This window comes from Elephas maximus, chromosome 22, assembly GCF_024166365.1.
Source record: "Elephas maximus indicus isolate mEleMax1 chromosome 22, mEleMax1 primary haplotype, whole genome shotgun sequence".
NCBI classification, from domain to species: domain Eukaryota; kingdom Metazoa; phylum Chordata; class Mammalia; order Proboscidea; family Elephantidae; genus Elephas; species Elephas maximus.
In genome coordinates, this window is record NC_064840.1 from 23,015,590 (window position 1) to 23,032,084 (window position 16,495).

General features: G+C 57.8%; 1 protein-coding gene across 2 annotated transcripts; it reads left to right on the forward strand.

Moving 5' to 3' along the window:
* Window positions 1-71: 71 nt before the first annotated feature.
* GUCD1 (guanylyl cyclase domain containing 1) lies at window positions 72-15,041 on the forward strand. Of its 2 annotated transcripts, none has more exons than XM_049865418.1 (6): window positions 72-326; window positions 6,587-6,671; window positions 7,444-7,609; window positions 9,107-9,198; window positions 10,860-11,101; window positions 12,939-15,041. In XM_049865418.1, exons 1-6 carry the CDS (start codon window positions 116-118, stop codon window positions 13,028-13,030), a joined length of 888 nt encoding a protein of 295 aa, XP_049721375.1. In that variant the 5' UTR covers window positions 72-115; the 3' UTR covers window positions 13,031-15,041. The 2 variants fall into 2 exon arrangements, with proteins under 2 accessions (XP_049721375.1, XP_049721376.1); XM_049865419.1 differs by lacking the exon at window positions 72-326 and adding an exon at window positions 705-906.
* Window positions 15,042-16,495: the final 1,454 nt, after the last annotated feature.

The window sequence follows — 16,495 nt, forward strand, 5'->3', positions numbered from 1 at the left end:
AGCCCCCTTCCTTTCTCCGGTGGTGGGCGCTGTCTCGCCTCGGCTGCCTCCTCACCCAACCGGATGGGAAACGCGGGCTGTGGCACTATAGTTCCGGCCCCGAAAAAGCGTGCTGATGACAGGGCCTGGGTGCCGCCGGAAACACCGATACTCGGGCCGGCAAGGGGAAAGGGGAGCTCGCGCTTCCAGGCACCCCACACCAAGGCCGAGTTGGACGGCAAGGCGGAGATGCGGGGCCTGGGCTCTCGGATCGGGGGCGGCAGGCTGTGGGACTAAGCGCCAGGACCTGCCCTCGCAAGTTAGCCGTTGGAACCCGGCACCGCCCGGTAAGGAGCGCCCCGAGCGAGGCGAGGTATCCATTATATGGACAGGGAAACTGAGGTATAGAGTAGTCGGAGTAGGGTTGGGTCTCCTGGAGACCCGGCGGAACAAGGGGCAGGCCAGGGATTATACCTGAGGGAGGCCCACAGGGGCGGAGCCTGACTTAAGGGAGAGCGCCAGCCTTCGGGGCGGGGCTCCAAGAAAGGGGTGGGGCTTCCGGGGATCCGCGGGGACGGGCCTGTGCGTCGGCGCAAGGGCTAGGGAAAGGGGCGGGGTCAAGAGAAGGCGAGACAGCGAATGGCCGGGGCAGGCTTCGATCAGGCGGCTGGGGAACGGAAGGGACTGGGCCTCCAAGCCGGGGCCCAGGTGGGGGCGGGGCGTCCGGGGCCGCTGCCAGGCAGGGCTGGGGCGGGGCTCGGGGCCGCGGACCGTCGCCTTCTGTCCCCTCCGCGGACCAGACGCGCCGCCGCCGCGCTCCCGCCCCAGCCCGAGCGGTAGCCTGCGCCAGGTCGGGGCCATGGGCGCCCCGCGCCGCCCGGGTCATGAGGACGGAGGCGGAGGCAGCGGGACCGCCGCTCGAACCCGGTCAGTGCCTCCCCAGGGCCTAACCCTGGCCCCGGGGGACGAGGGTCCGGCCGCGCGACCTTGGGCGGACTGCCGCCTGGGCAGCGCTCTGGAGTTCGGACGGGACGGGGCCAGCTGGACACCCCGCCCCAGCCCCACTTGCCAGTCGGGGTTTCATTGTCCTCCCGGAGCTGAGGCCCCTGTCGCCCGGCCGTGGGGCGGGGTGGGGCCGGTCCCGGCTGTGAGGCGGGGCGCCACCTTGCCTAGAAGCGGGAAGTCCAGCCGGAGACGCGTGGAAGATGTGTCCCCTCGGGGAACTGTGGAGGACGCTGAGGCTCAGAGAAGGGCAGGGGACTGGGCGGGAGCACAGAGCGAGTGCGCCCCTTCTCTTCCCCTTCTCAGACTGTGGTCAGCTCTTTTCTTGCTACATGTCTTCACCCTTGGTTCCTTCTGCCCTAAGGGGGCCTTTTGGGGAAGCAGAGGCCACTACTGGTGGGGCAGTGCCGCGGCCTGAGTTTGCTTGTCTGAGAAGGGGATAGTGGGGGAGTGCGGTGGTTCCTGCTCTGCTGAGAAGAGGTGCCAACTCAGGGAGAGGCCAAAGCATATGGGACTGGCCCTGAGCTGTCATGGATGGTGTCCTCACACGAGGGAGGGGTCGCCTTTGTTATTGCAGGGTGGAGCAGGGGTCTGATGCTGCCGCAGAGTGTAGGCCCTGCTCTCCAGTTAGCTCAGCTACGCTCTTGGGCAGGACATTGCCTTTCCTGAGCCTGAGCGAGTCCCGGCTCATATTTATAGGGGGTTTCCTATGAGGTGGGAACTGTGCTGAGTGGTGTATGTGCAGTACCTCGTTAATCCTCATGATGACCTCATGAAGGAGGCTACTGCTGCTGTTATTCCCAGTTTTACAGATGAGCAGACTGAGGCTGAGAGGTGGTGAGCACCCAGGGCCACTGAGCGCCCTCCCTTCTCTGATGACAGCTGCCAGCTGATGCCAGGGCCCTCCAAGCAGGCCCAGCTCTTGGGGTGTTCCTTGGTGCCATGTATTAACATCTGGTAGTGGCTGTGGGCTTGAAGGGCTGAAGCTGTTATCAGGACAAAAACCAAGGTCTTGCCTGCCCTTATCATCCTTCCACCCACCACACGCAGAAAATCACCTCCAGCTTTCTATAGAGTGGCCTGCCTGGGCCAAGGCTGGGGACAGCCACCTGGGGTTTTGGCCCTTTGGGGCCTCAGGATCAAGGGTTCTGGAGCTCAGGGCATGAGGAGGAGGGGTAGCTAAGACTCCCAGGGCCCTAGAGAATGCTGCCAAGCATGGCCACAGGGGAGGTCTGGCCACAGATGGCCTAGCTGGTGTGGCCAGAGCTGGTGCCAACCAAAGTAGGGAGGCAGCCTTAAGCAGAGGGCAGTGGTCTGGAAGCCTGGGGGCAGGAAATCATTGCAGTGACAAGCAGCCCCAGGCATCTCAGGAAAATGCCTTCTCTTCCCCAAGTATGGAGAACCCTGGTGGTGTAGTGGTTAAGTGCTACGGCTCCTAACCAACAGGTCAGCAGTTCGAATCTGCCAGGTGCTCCTTGGAAACTGTATGGGGCAGTTCTACTCTGTTCTATAGGGTCGCTATGAGTCAGAATTGACTCGATGACAGTGGGTTTGGTTTGGTTTTGGTTTTCCCCAAGTATGTCTGAACACCTGTTCGGGGCAGAGGTTCCCTGCCTGCCACTGAGGTGTTCTCAGGCTGTTGGCTGGCGAAGGTGGGTGTGACCTCAGGTACTCTACACTGAGGCCTGGAGGGGATCGGAATCAGAGTATCCAGATGTTCAAAGATGGGAGGAACGGTGCAGACTAAGGCACCCTTGAGTGCAAAGGCTAGGCATAAACAGCCTGTGCAGAGAAAAACAGGTGGTGTGTGGCCACAGCGAGGGGTGCTTGAGAAGGGAGGCACCTTCCTTCCTCCATGATTGTACAGCACCCTATATAGAGCTTGCACCCTCCCCTCAGCCCATGTGGGGCATACTTATTTTAGAATATGAGTCTTCAGAGGCAGGGCTTAGTCTTAATCACCCGTGTGTCCCCAGAGCCTGACACACAGCGAGTGCTTAATAAGTTCATTTCTTCCAACAGATATTGAGTTACTCCTAAGCATCAGGTACTGTTACTGTCGTTAATGGCAACCCCATGTGTCACAGAGTAGAACCACTCCATAGAATTTTCGTGGCTGTAATCTACACCAGGGAACCCTGGTGGTGTAGTGGTTAAGTGCTACGGCTGCTGACTAAAATGTTGGCAGTTCGAATCCACCAGGTGCTCCTTGGAAACTCTATGGGGCAGTTCTTACTCTGTCCTACAGAGTTGCTATGAGTCGGAATCAACTCAACGGCAGTGGGCTTGGTTTTGGATTTTTAATCTTCACCGAAGCAGATTGCCAGGTCTTTCTTCTACAGTACTGCTGGGTGGGTTCAAACCACCAACTTTTCTGCTAGCAGGATAGCACAAACCATTTCCGCCACCCAGGGATCTTAAGCATCGGATGCCAGGTACTGGGAATAACAGTGAACAAGATGAGGTGAGGTATTTTCCCTCAGCAACCATACAGTCTAGTGGGGAGACAGATAATAGTTTTTTTTTTTTTTTTAGTTTCGTTTGATAAGTACCATGTGAAACAAAGAGGATGCTATGAAGGAGGGTCCCCCCTTTGCCCTCAAAAGGTATAGTCAGGAAAAGCTGCTCAGAGGAGACTTTGAACTGGGACCTGATGACAAGCAGTAGCAGCCTTGAGAACAGCCGGGGGAAGAGAGTTCTAGGCTAGGGCACCCTGCATGTGCAAAGACCCTGGGCAGGATGAAGCTTGATGGGTTCACAGAGTAACTGCAGCAGGGTGAATGAGGCTGGTGGGGCCTGGGTGGGCAGGGCCACAGGAAGAGGAGAGGACTCTAAGAGCATTGGGAAACTGCATGGGATTCCCCAGGCAGCTGTGTGTGGAGACAGAGTTGGGGCTGGGGGAGGAATTTGGGGTGAAGGACAGGCAGGAATCAGGCAGGACTAAATCCGTGGAAGGAGAAGGAGGCAAGCATGTGAGAACCTCAGGCAGAGGCCTGGGCTCCTTTCAAAGGCACCTGGGGTAGACGTGGAGCTGCTGGGGTGCAATCAGTATATGCACTTCACTGCTAACCAAAAGGTTGGAGGTTCGAATCCACCCAGAGGTGCCTCAGAAGGGCTGGTAATCGACTTCTGAAAAATCAGTCACTGAAAAGCCCATGGGCTCAACGCACCAGGCCCTAGCTGGGGGTAGGGTCAGGGCAGCACCCGTAAAGGGCTTTACACATATTCCTGCCTGGGTGCTCACAGCACTCTATGGGCTGGGGTCTGTGGTGGCCGTTTCACAGAGTAGGCAGGTCAGGCGGCTCAGCAAGGGGGCGGTGTGTGGCAGTTTGGCCTCCATGCCCTGCTGCAGGCCAGTGGTGGTAAGGAGTGGGGTGTGAGGCAGTACAGTGCTGCAGAGGACAATTGCAAGTCCCTGCCTCCTGGGAGCACACACTCAGTCCAGCAGGGCACAGAGCTGGGTGCAGGGCCAGGTACAGGGCCTGTCCTGTGGACTGAGCATAGACTCGGGTCAAGCAGAGTGCAGACACATGAAAGGTTGTGGCATCGGAGGTGGAGGCATTGGAGCCAGCCCTAATGGCTGGGGTAGGCTCAAGCGTAGCAGTTCAGGAGTTGGGAGTCAGGCCAGGCCAGGACTGTACAGAGGCTGGAAAGCCCAGGGTAACCCTAGGCCCTGGGAGTGGTCCCTCCTGCTGGCAGAAGAAGGAGCGTTGGAAGTCAAGGGGGCAGGCCCCCCAGCGGCTCAGTATGGAGAGTCCCTGGGACCCCTGAGAGGGAGAGACAAGCAGCTGGATCGTAGCGTTGAATGGGCATCATTAATGAGTAATGGAGTGGTGGCCAGTGCAGGGAAGTCCCTTCTGGAATTTTGGGCTCTGAACTTTGTCTGGATTCCTGGCCTTCCACAGTGGGAAGCCTGGTAAGCCCCATGCTAGCCCTGCTATCTTGGCCCCAGCGCCTGCTACTTGCCCACGCTATCATCTGCTCACTGTTCCTGTCTTGTGGGTGGCTCCTCCTCACAGCCTTTCCTGACTCACCCTCCAAGGCACAGTCTGGCTTAGGTTCCTGAGGCCACTGTAACAAATTACCACACACTGGGCAGCTTAAACGACAGGAACCTACTCTCTTGCAGTTCTGGAAGCTAGAAGTCCGAATTTAGGTATCAGCAGGGCTGTGCTGTCTCTGAAGGCTCCAGGAAAGATCCTCTTCCAGCTCCTGGTGGCTCCAGGCCTTCCTTGGCTTGTAGCTGCATCACTCCAGTCTCTTTTGGTCTTCATGTGTCCATCTTCCCTCCAGTGTTTCTCTGTGTCTCTGTCTTTATAAAGATACCAGTCATTGGATTTAGAGCCTATCCTAATCCAGCATGATCTCCTCTTAACTTGATGACATCAGCAAAGACCCTACTTCCAAATAAGTCGCATTCACAGGTACCAGGGGTTAGGACTTGAACGTAACACAATTCAGCCCACAACAGTCCCCCACCATGTTCCCTGTTGTTGTGTGCCGTCGAGTTGATTCCCACTCATGGCAACCCCATGTATGCAGAGTAGAACTGCTCCATAGGGTTTTCTTGGCTGTGACCTTTTGGAAGCAGATCGCCAGGCCTGTCTTCTGAGGCATCTGTGGGTGAGTTCGGACTGCCAACCGTTTAGTTAGCAGCCAGATACTTAACCCTCGTGCCACCCAGGGTTTCCTCCCTTGCCCTCCTCAGGGTCTCCTCCCTTGCTGTTTTCTTGTTGCACATGGCATGGTCAATCCTCTGCCTAGTTTCACTTTCCCGGGACAGGAACTTACCAGTATCCTCCATGTTGGATCTCCAGGGCACATGCTAGCCCCTTACTGAGTGCTTGAGAACTGTGTGTGGATTGGATGACGGAGTCGGATCAAAGTTGCACTTTAGAGATGGCTGGGCTCGGTGCAGCACGAGGAAGTCTGGTGCCTGTCACTGCCCCTCACTGCCGTGGTATGGACACAGTGGTGAGGCTTGCAGAGCCTTTCATGCACACTGACGTGCTGCTCTTCCTAACTATGCTGCTTGAACCTTGGGAGTTCTGGGGACTGTGGAGTCGGGACACTCCAGGGCCCTCTGGAATCAGACATGACTCTGTGCTGTGTGCTTCCTACATGCTGGCCCCAGGGTTACAACAGCCCTATCCCTACCTCCTCACAGCACTCACCTGGAGAAGGGCTCGGAAGGAGAGGCCTGGGGTCTGTGGTGTGCGTTAAGGGGGCTGGACCTGATGGGCAGCATCCTGGAGAAGCGGTGCCTGAGGGGCACAGTAAGCACAGGAGTGTCCAGGCAGAGGGTTCGGGTGTGCAAAGACCTTGGGGCTAGGGGCTGTGGCAGGTGACTATTCTGCCTGGAGGTAGGCCTGGTGAGGGTGGGGAGGTGAGGAGGCAGCAGCCACAACGGGCACCCACCACTGCAGATTTCTGAGTAGGGGTGACCCATTCTGACTGCATTTGGGGAGACCCCTGGCTGTTGCAGGACAGTGAATTGGAGGGACTGGAGGGACTCAGGCAGGCAGGCCCCTGAGAGCCCCAGCAGGGTCTTGGTGGGGATGAAGGCAGAGGCTCCGACTGGTGGTGACCCTGTGTTTCTGTGCAGGGGACTTCGTGCAGTTGCCCGTGCCCATCATCCAACAGCTCTACCACTGGGACTGTGGCCTGGCCTGCTCCAGGATGGTGCTGCGGTGAGTGGTCGCCCGGGGAGGGCAGCACAGAGACTGGGGCCACTGTCCTCGGGCCATCGTGGTCAGAACTGGGAGAGGCCTGGTTTCCCTCTGGGCAGGACCACTGTCCTCAGGCCTTGTGGTCAGGACTGAGAAAGGCTCGGCTTCCCTCAGGGGATAGTCCCATATACAAAGCTGGTAAGGGCTCGACCAGGCCTCCAGTTCTCCCTCTGGCCATGCCTCTTGGGCTTTGGGGCTGGCTGGGAATCTTCTTGTGCTCAGACCTGCCCCACAGAGTGGCCCATGCCTAAGACACCCTCTGGCCTCGGGTTCCCAGCCACAGGAGATGGGGTCACCTCAGAGCCAACCTCTAAGCTGAGGCTACATGAACATCAGGGCTGGAAGGGACTGTGGTTATCACCTTGTGTGGGAATCCAGTCTGTTGTCTGGAGTCCCAGAGAGGCTTCCCTCTTCCCTGTTTTACACCCTGGGGTTCCAGGAAAGACAGAGTTCAAGGAAAGGGCTCTGTGCCTAAAACTTTGGAAACTGCCAGTGCAGCCCAAAGTCCCCATTATAAAGAGGAAGCATTTGATCCAAAGTCACACAACATGGGACACTCGAGAAACAGACCCAGCCCTTGACTCTTGAGGCCAGGGTGGTGTCTGACAGCCCTCAGACTGTGCCTGGGCACCAGTGGACAGGACCGAGGGCTTCGTGATGAAGGATGGAGCCTTGGAGTGCTGGTGGGCCTATGGGTGGAGGATGGTCTGGCTTCAGTGCCTGTATACTGCAGGTACCTAGGCCAGGTGGACGACAGCGAGTTTGAAAGTGCCCTGCAGGCGCTGCGGCTGACCAGGAGCATCTGGACCATCGACCTGGCTTACCTAATGCGCCACTTTGGCGTGAGGCACCGCTTCTGCACCCAGACCCTAGGCGTTGACAAGGGCTACAAGAACCAGGTGAGGAGCTGCCTGCCAGGGCCTGCCTAATGGGCCGTGGGAGGATGTGATTGACCACTTGCAATTGTTGGAGGAAGTAATGATTAAGGACCCTCTGAGGGGCACAAAGGCGAGTGGAGATGAGGGAGCAGTGACAGACCTACTGTAGGCAGGGCTTGCAAGCAGGTAAGACCAGGTGGCCTTTGAGCTCCAGCCTGTTGCCTTAGTCAAAGTTGTCTAGAAGAAGAGAGCCAGTGAGATGGGTGGATGGATAGAGGGGTAGAGGGATAGATGATGATTTGCTTCAAGGGATTGTCTTACGTGGTTGCGGGGGGCTGGCAAGTCCAAAATCCGTAGGTCAGGCAACAGGCTGGTGACTTCTGCAGGCTTATGTCCCAAGATCCATAGGTCAGGTGACAGGAGGGGTGAAGAGCAGAGAGTGAGTTCTGCCAAAATATGTTTATAATCTGTCAGCAGGCCATATCCTAAGGAGCTTGCTTTTCAACTAATTAATTGATTACATCAGATTAAATTACAGAACAGTAATTAGTCTAGGCTTGGCCAAAGCACTGGAAACCATAGTCTAGCCAAGTTGACACATAAAATTAGCCATCACACCTGCCCAGAGCATCTGAGCAGCGAGTCCTGGGGATCCCCTGGCACCCCTGCCTCACGGCCCAGGGGCCCTCCTGGCCTACCTCCCACAGCTCTCAGGAGGTTATGTCTGAGGCCACCTTCCTGCAGCCTTTCAATGCTTTAGCAGGAGGCGGGGTCCAGGGGCACAGACCACTTTGTCCAAATTCATCCGGCCATCATAGGCCCATTATCTTTCTTCCCAAGGGGATAGCAGCTCTAAGTTGTATAATTGATATTCTAAAAGAAAGCCAGAATTCTTTTTTTTTTAAATAATGCCAATACATGGTCAGCCATGCCAACACCTGGTACATCTCTGCCCCCTTCAGGCCAGAGTGGATCCAGCCCGCCGCAGGATGGGTCCTAGGAGAGGGGCCTCATGCACCTTTGATCTCACAGGCTGGGGGAGGCTGCGCATGAGGCTTTCAGATCTGGCCTGCTCCCTGCGGCTGAGGCAGAGGAAAGGCCCCCAAACAGGGTCTCCTCACCTTTCCTGTGGGGCTGGGCCTCCTTGAGGCCTCTGTAACAAACAAAGTTGTCCGGTTGGCCATGCCTGGCTGAGCAGAATGGGCCCGGGTGGACCTGTTGCTCATCCTCTACCAGCTCCTGCCCCCACCCACCTGTCCACCTGTTGGACGTATAAGCCCCAGGCAACTCGTCCCCCCAGAGAGCCGCCCCCAGCATCCTCTTCATGCCCCTGTGCTGTCCTCATGCCCAGCCAGCCCCTCTACAGCTCAGGATAGACACAGCTATGGCTAGGTGGGCTGCACACGCCCTGTGCCCATGGGTGGCTCCTCTTCTCTCCTGCCATCTCTGAGTCCATCTTCCAAACAGGGTGAGGGCAGCCAGGGCGGCAGCTGCTCCAGCCTGCCCCTCTCCCCCCAGTCCTTCTACAGGAAGCACTTTGACACAGAGGAGACCCGGGTGAACCAGCTGTTCGCACAGGCCAAGGCCTGCAAGGTGCTGGTGGAGAAATGGTGAGCCCCCACACCCTTCCTCTAGCACACTCATGCATAGATTTACAGGGCTGAGGTCCTCTGGGGGGTACACCTGGGAAGGGCGGTGGACTCTGGAGTCAGGCAGGACTGGGTTTTCCTACACAGTGTCTTAGCTTCTTCAGGCCACCGTCATTAGGTGGCTAGTTTGGGAGGCTGTAAGTCTGAAATCAAGGTGTCAGCAGGGCCGTGCTCCCTCTGAAGGCTCTAGGGGAGGATCCTTCCCTGCCTCTTCCAGCTTCTGGTGTTGCTGGCGTCCTTGGCGTCCTTGGCTTGTAGATGCATCACAGTTCCTGCCTCAGGCTTCACGTGGCCTTCTCTCCTGTGTGTCCGTGTGTCCAAACTTCCCTCCAGTCATGTTGGATTTAAAGCCACCCTAATTCATTATGATCTCATCTTAACCTGATAACATCTGCAGAGATCTTGTTTCCAAATAAGATCACATTCACAAGTACCAGGAGTTAGGGCTTAAACATACCTTTTTAGGAGGCACGATTTAACCCACAATACCAGGTGACCGTGGGAGCTTCCTTGCCCCTAAGCTTGGTTTTTCCATCCAAGGCTCAGGCTCGTGGTGGCTCCTAAGCAGGTACTAGAGGGATGGTGTAGAGGCTGACTCCGCCAGCCTCAGCTGGCTTGCAGAGTGAGGGTGTGGGCAGTGCACAGGAGCACTAATAAAGGGACAAGGCCTGAAAAATGTGCTGGCTAGGGGCTCACAGGGCTGGGGGCGGGGGGCTGCTGCTTGTTGCTGAGACCCCCACCATCCACAGGCTGTTTGGAGCTCAGCCAGTTATTTTCTTTCAAAGACCAAAGGGAAAAGGACAGGCTTCCCCAGGCCAAGATGGCAAGCCACATGGCCACGTGGTCTAGCATGGGCTGGAGTTGGGCCAGGCCACATGGGGCTGGCACTCCTGTTCCTGAGGAGGCCACTGATGAGGGTGGGCACGAGCAGGTGGGTGTTCCCTCTGAGAGACGGTGGCAGCTGGCCAGGGGGGCCCTCGCCTTTTGTAAGTCTTCATCTGGGCTGGCTGCCTGTTGAGGGCTTTGCGTGGGGCAGTGCCTGTGTGCCTGTCTGGGCTGCTCCAGATGGTCCTCTCAGCTGGACAGGGACAACTCCGGAGAGGCTGCCGACAAGGCCTTCTGAGGGGCCTGAGGAAAAAAACAGCACCTTCAGAGAAGCATCTGGTCGGAACTTGTCATGCCAGACTTGGAGAGCTAAATTGGACTGGAATTTCCAATATAGACCACGTATAATTTAGACTAAAGGAACAATAGAGACTCAGTAAAAAGGGGTTTGGGCTCCCGCGTGTGGCTCTAGGGCCCTGATTAGGCTGGCGAGAGGCGCCTCCTGCTGCCCTGGGCCTTGCAGGCAGCCATCTTCAGCCAGTTCACAGGTCGGGTCCTAGGAGAGGGGCCTTATGCACCTTTGATCTCACAGGCTGGGAGGAGGCCCCAAGACCAGGCAGGACATGCAGGAGCTCAGAGCAGGGGAGGACGTGCGTGACCCTGACCTCTGACACAGGGCAGAACGGGGAAGGGGTGGCATGGGAATGGGCAGAGGCAGGGAGCCCATTCGTGGCTCCACCTTAGAGGTGGGCAGTCTGGCGGTCAGCTGATGCCTCCCCGAATCCCCCTCCCCACAGCACAGTGAGCGTGCAGGACATCCAGGCGCACCTGGCGCAGGGTCATGTGGCCATCGTGCTGGTGAACTCGGGTGTGCTGCACTGTGACCTCTGCTCAAGCCCCATCAAGTACTGCTGCTTTGCCCCCCGTGGGCACCGCTGCTTCTGCCGCACCCCCGACTACCAGGGACACTTCATTGTGCTGCGTGGCTACAACCGGGCCGCTGGCTGCATCTTCTACAACAACCCCGCCTATGCCGACCGTGAGTACACATGCCCGCGGTCCCTCCCTGAACCCTGGGATGGACAAGACTTCCCTCTTCGTCCTTTCCCCAGAGCTCCTGCCCACCCCCCGAACTCCTGTCATCGGTTCCATTCCCCGTGGCGGTGCAGGCAAACCAGTCACCCACCCAGCCCCGCACCACACACCCCGCACCATTGCCCAAGCCCTGCCCCCCCAACCCCCCTAGTGCCCAGGCCCCAGACCCACACCACTGCCCAAGCTCTGCCCCCCCTCATACCCCCACTGGCCCCACACCACTGCCCAGGCCCTGCCTTCCCCCCCACCACTGCCACTGGCCCTGTACCACTGCCCAGGCTCTGCCCCCCCCACACCCCCACTGGCCCCGCACCATTGCCCAGGCCCTGCCTTCCCCACCCCCGCCACTGGCCCTGCACCACTGCCCAGGCTCTGCCCTCCCACACACGGCCCCCACCGGTCCCGCACCACTGCCCAGGCTCTGCCCCCCCACACACACCCCCACCGGTCCCGCACCACTGCCCAGGCTCTGCCCTCCCACACACGGTCCCCACCGGTCCCGCACCACTGCCCAGGCTCTGCCCTCCCACACACGGCCCCACCGGCCCCACACCACTGCCCAGGCCCTACTCCCCCCACCCCCCCATCGGCCATGCACCACTGCCCAGGCTCTGCCCTCCCCCGCCACATCCCCACCAGACCCACACTGCTGCCCAGGCCCTGTTCCCCCCACCCGCCCACCGGCCACGCACCACTGCCCTCCCACACACGCCCCCACCAGCCCTGCACCACTGCCCAGGCCCTGCTCCCCCGACCCGCCCACCAGCCATAGCACCACTGCCCAGGCTCTGCCCTCCCACACGAGCCCCCACCAGCCCTGCACCACTGCCCAGGCCCTACTCCCCCCACCCGCCCACCAGCCATAGCACCACTGCCCAGGCTCTGCCCTCCCACACACGCCCCCACCAGCCCTGCACCACTGCCCAGGCCCTGCTCCCTCCCACCCCCCAATCAGCCATGCACCACTGCAAGTTCCAAGCTTCCATGTCCAAAGTTGTCACTGAGTTTCATTACTAGGCATGGCTGATTGAATCGTTGGCCACGTGATTAGACTCCGTCTCCTGTCCTTCTCCCTCCCCAGAGGTTGGGCTGTTATGCCGTGGTGGGTCTTGTGTGGCCAGTCCAACCCGAGTCACCTCAAATGTCTAAACCATCAGGTGTGGTCTGGGGGCCCTGCCTGCCTAACAAAGACATTCTGGTCACTGGGGGAACTCCATGGGTTTAGAGATTACCTAGGAGTCCCTGGGTGGTGCAAACAGTGACAGAATTCGGCTGCTAACCCAGAGGCAGTTCAGAAGAAAGGCCTGGTGATCCACTTCCAAAAAATCAGCTACTCAAAACCCTGTGAAGCACAGTTCTACTCTGACATACCTGGGGTCGCCATGAGTTAGAGCGCACTTAACCACGACCATTAACTGTTAAACAGGTTATATCCCAGAACAGGAGAGAAAGGCCGTATTCTTTGGGTAAAGGTAATTCTCAGCTCCAAAACACTGGTGGAGAAAGGAAGACTTGGCCAGACCATACCCAGCTGAGACCCATCCTGGCCCAGGGTGTAGGGAGAGACTGGCCTGACCCACACCGATGCACGCGGTATTGGCAAGCTTCTTCCCCTCCCTGGGCTTCACTCTCTCCCTCTGTTGAATTGGTCAGAGAATGAGATCATGAGGTTGGAACAGGCAGAACTTGAGCTAAGTCTCGAGAGGTAGCCAGGCAGTGGGATGTGGTCAGACTTACCCAGCTCCTCAGTCACTAGCAGGGCACCCCCCACACCCCTACAGGTATGTGCAGCACCAGTGTCAGTAACTTCGAGGAGGCCAGAACCAGCTATGGCACGGACGAGGACATCCTCTTTGTCTACCTGGACAGCTGACAGCGGGGCCTGGTGCACGGGGCCCACTCAGAAGACCTGGCCCAGCCTGCTGGGCTGGGAGCTGAGTTGCAGCCCGGCTTTGGGAAGTGGGATAATGAAGCTGCTGCCTGTCAGTGCTGGTTGCCAAGGGGAACTCCCCCAGGATCCCAAGCCTGAGTCAGACATGCCCAGTGGGAGCTCAGACCCCAGGAGCCCTTGTTGTCTGTGAGCACAGCCCCAGGGTGAGGGAGAGGCCTACGGAGTCTTCCCTACGGACCTCGGCATGTGAGCCCTGGAGAGAGACGTCACTAACCTGAGAGGAGCAGGACGATTCCTGGTATGGGAGACATCATACCCCACCTTGGGCCCCTTCAAGAACTGTTCTCACCCCTTGCTCTCTGGGAAGGGCTGCAGAGCCCTAGCACCCCTTGAGGCACATTGCCACCGCCTCATCCCCCCACAGCAGGCCCAGGTCTTGCTGTCCAGGATGCCTCTGACCCTGCCCACTGATGTAGCCACACCGTCCCACAGAGCCCTGGCCCTTGGGGAGAGCCCAGATCTCTGGGCACAGGGGCGCCAAGGCCCAGTCCTCCACGGTACACCAGCTCTGGGCCCTTAGGGCTGTGGTGGGCTCCGTCCCACTGGAGGGCCAGATGACTGGCAGCACAGACTGTGGCCTGGGAATGTCTGGCCCTGAGGTCCAAGAACAATTGCTTCGGCCCCAAAGAGCCCCCACACCCATGAGGCCTGCTGGCACTTGCCAAGGCCCCGACAGCCAGGCCTACCCTCAGAGTACCAGCACCCCGACTCTCCTGGCTGCAACCAGCTTGTGCCCCCCTGCCCTGCTTTTTACCCCAGGACCCTTGACAGAGAAGGGTGGCACCTGCCCAGGATCACACAACCCAGCAAGTTGTGTAGGCTGTAGCTGTCTCGTCTCATGAGTTTTTGAGATTTAGGTTTTCTCTTTTGGAGGCGAGGGTCACCTTCACATCAGACAATAATAGTGATATCACAGGTACTTCAGAACCACTAGCACCTCTCTTCACCAGGCAGGTCAGCCAGCCCAGGTTTGCCCTCAGAGAAGGGGCCAGCGCCAGCAGGCTGAGTGTCGGCCCTGTCCTCATAGACAAACCTGGCTGTTGGATAAAGTCCGCCCAGGACAGTGTGGAGCCTTGAGTCTAGGAGCATTCTCACAGGGGCCGCCTCCTGGCCAAGGTGTAGGGCCCCCATGTACACCCAGGTCCTGGTTTGCAGTAAGGTGATGATACTGCCACCCCTCCCCCCTGCCCATCGGCCCTGCCCACCGGGTGTTCTGCATCCCAGAACTGGCACCTCCACATTGCTCCTCTACACCAGAAGCAGCCTTTGGCCAGGGGCACGTTGGCATGCAGGGTCACTTTGCTGGCTGGGCAGCCACCCCGATTTCAGGGACTGTTGGCTCCAGATGGGTCTCGTCTCCATTGCCTTAATGCTGGTGGCCCGTGGCCCAGAGCAGTTGGGCCCTGGAGTCTCACACGTGGAAGCTGTACAGCCTGGTCTTCTTGGGAGAGGCGTGGCAGCATGGTTGAGTTGGCCGCGTCAGAAGGATGATGAGAGGAAAGGAAGCTTCCGGGAGGCTGAGTGTGAGCAAGGGCTGTGCGTAGGCCGGGCTGCTGCCTGGAGCCACTTGGACCACAGATGGTGGTCATGGCACCTACTTCATCACAGGACGCAGAGAGACAGTTCCCAGGCTTCGAAGATGGCTCTCAGGGCAAGCCCCCAAGCTGGAGGTGGCCCACCCCTGAGCTGTCTGATGTGCCTGGGAGGGCTTGGAGGCAGGACACAAACCTTGGCTGTGGTGCCTTCTTGCACAGGACATGACAGTGGGCCAGAGAAGGAGCCCAAACATCAGGGACTTAATGCCCACCTGCACACACTGGGGTCCAGCTCCAGCTGCAGGGAGCGAAAGGGATATTTTGCATTGCAGAGATTTTATACATAAATATATTTTGTTTGTAACAAGCCATTCTCAATAAACGTTATTCTCACTGCAGAGTGGCCGAAGCCCTTGCCCGCCTGTGGAGGTGCCCCGGTTTGCAGAATGCCTGTCTCCATCCCGAGTCCTAGTCACTCCTTGAGGCAGGTCCCCTCAGCCTCATAAGCACCTGGGGACCTGGGTCTTGATTGGCTGTCCCTGGTGCTGGCTGGGGCCTAGAACCCAGTTTCCCCTTTCCAGGCCTGTGGCAGTGGTGGAGGGAGCCCTTGGTGGGTGTCTTGGCTGTGGTTCCTGAAGAGGCATGGAGGAGGCAGAGCCCTGGGCAGAGGGAGTGAGGGGAGTGAGGGGAGCAGTCGGCCACAGGAGCAGGTAGGGGGAGGCCAGCCCTCTCTGCACCCTCTGCCCCCAACCAGCATCTCCCCCTTCTACATAGGAGGCTTCTATCTAGTATTTCATCTGGTAAAAATTATACCTTTGTAAAAGGGCATGTTTGGGAGTGCTGGGTGATCTGACAGCCTCTGCCAACCCCAGGACCAGCAGGGAGCTGGTGGAGCCAAAGCTGGCTTCTTCTGTGGGGTCCCTGTCTCCGCCCTTGTGCTCTCACCCTGCTCTTCAGTCATTGCCCACATCGTGGAGATGTACAGTGATACCTGTGAGAGCTGGAACTCAACAGGACTGGCTTGTTTTTCTGGGTTTCACAAGTTTTCTGCCTGTGACAGGGTGCAGTCTTACTACTTCCCTATTGCTGGTTTTAGTGGAAAAGATTTGAGTTTTCTTTCTCTGACAGGTTTCCGCCTTAGCAATGTCTTAGTCACCTAGTGCTGCCATAACAGAAATACCACAAGTGGATGGCTTTAAGAGAAATTAATTTTCTCAGTTTAGTAGGTTACAAGTCCAAATTCAGGGTGTCAGCTCCAGGGGAAGGCTTTCTCTCTCAGTCAGCTCTGGAGGAAGGTCCATGTCCTCAATCTTCCCCTGGTGGAGGAGCTTCTCAGGCACAAGGACCCTGTGTCCAAAGGACACACTCTGCTCCTGGTGCTGCTTTCTTGGTTGTAAGAGGTCCCCAACTCTCTGCTAGCTTGTCTTTCCTTTTATCTCTTAAGAGATAAAAAGGTGGTGCAGGCCACACCCCAGGGAAACTCGCTTTACACTGGATCTGAGTAAGGGTGGTGGTACAGCCCCACCCTAATCCTCTCAACGTAAAATTACAATTAAATGGAGGACAACCACACAATGCTGGGAATCATGGCCTAACCAAGTTGATACACACATTTTTGGTGGGACATAATTCAATCCTTGACATTCCACCCTTTGGCCCCCCAAAAATCACATCCTTGCAACACGTAAAACATATTCATCACATCATATCATAGCAAAAGTCTTAACTTCAAGGCCAAAAGCCAAAAATTCCTCCTTGTCTTTGAAATCTAGAATACAAGTTATCTGCTTCCCAGGATACAATGGCAGAACAGGCACAAACTAGAAATTTCCATTACAAATGGGAGAAACTG

What these genes read in the sequence shown, in the direction of transcription:
- GUCD1 (XM_049865418.1), top strand. Translation starts at nt 116, where the DNA reads ATGACAGGGCCTGGGTGCCGCCGGAAACACCGATACTCGGGCCGGCAA. An exon ending in ACAAGGGCTACAAGAACCAG is followed by an intron (nt 7,610 to 9,106) that starts GTGAGGAGCTGC and finishes CTCTCCCCCCAG; the next exon opens with TCCTTCTACAGGAAGCACTT. An exon ending in AAGGTGCTGGTGGAGAAATG is followed by an intron (nt 9,199 to 10,859) that starts GTGAGCCCCCAC and finishes CCCTCCCCACAG; the next exon opens with CACAGTGAGCGTGCAGGACA.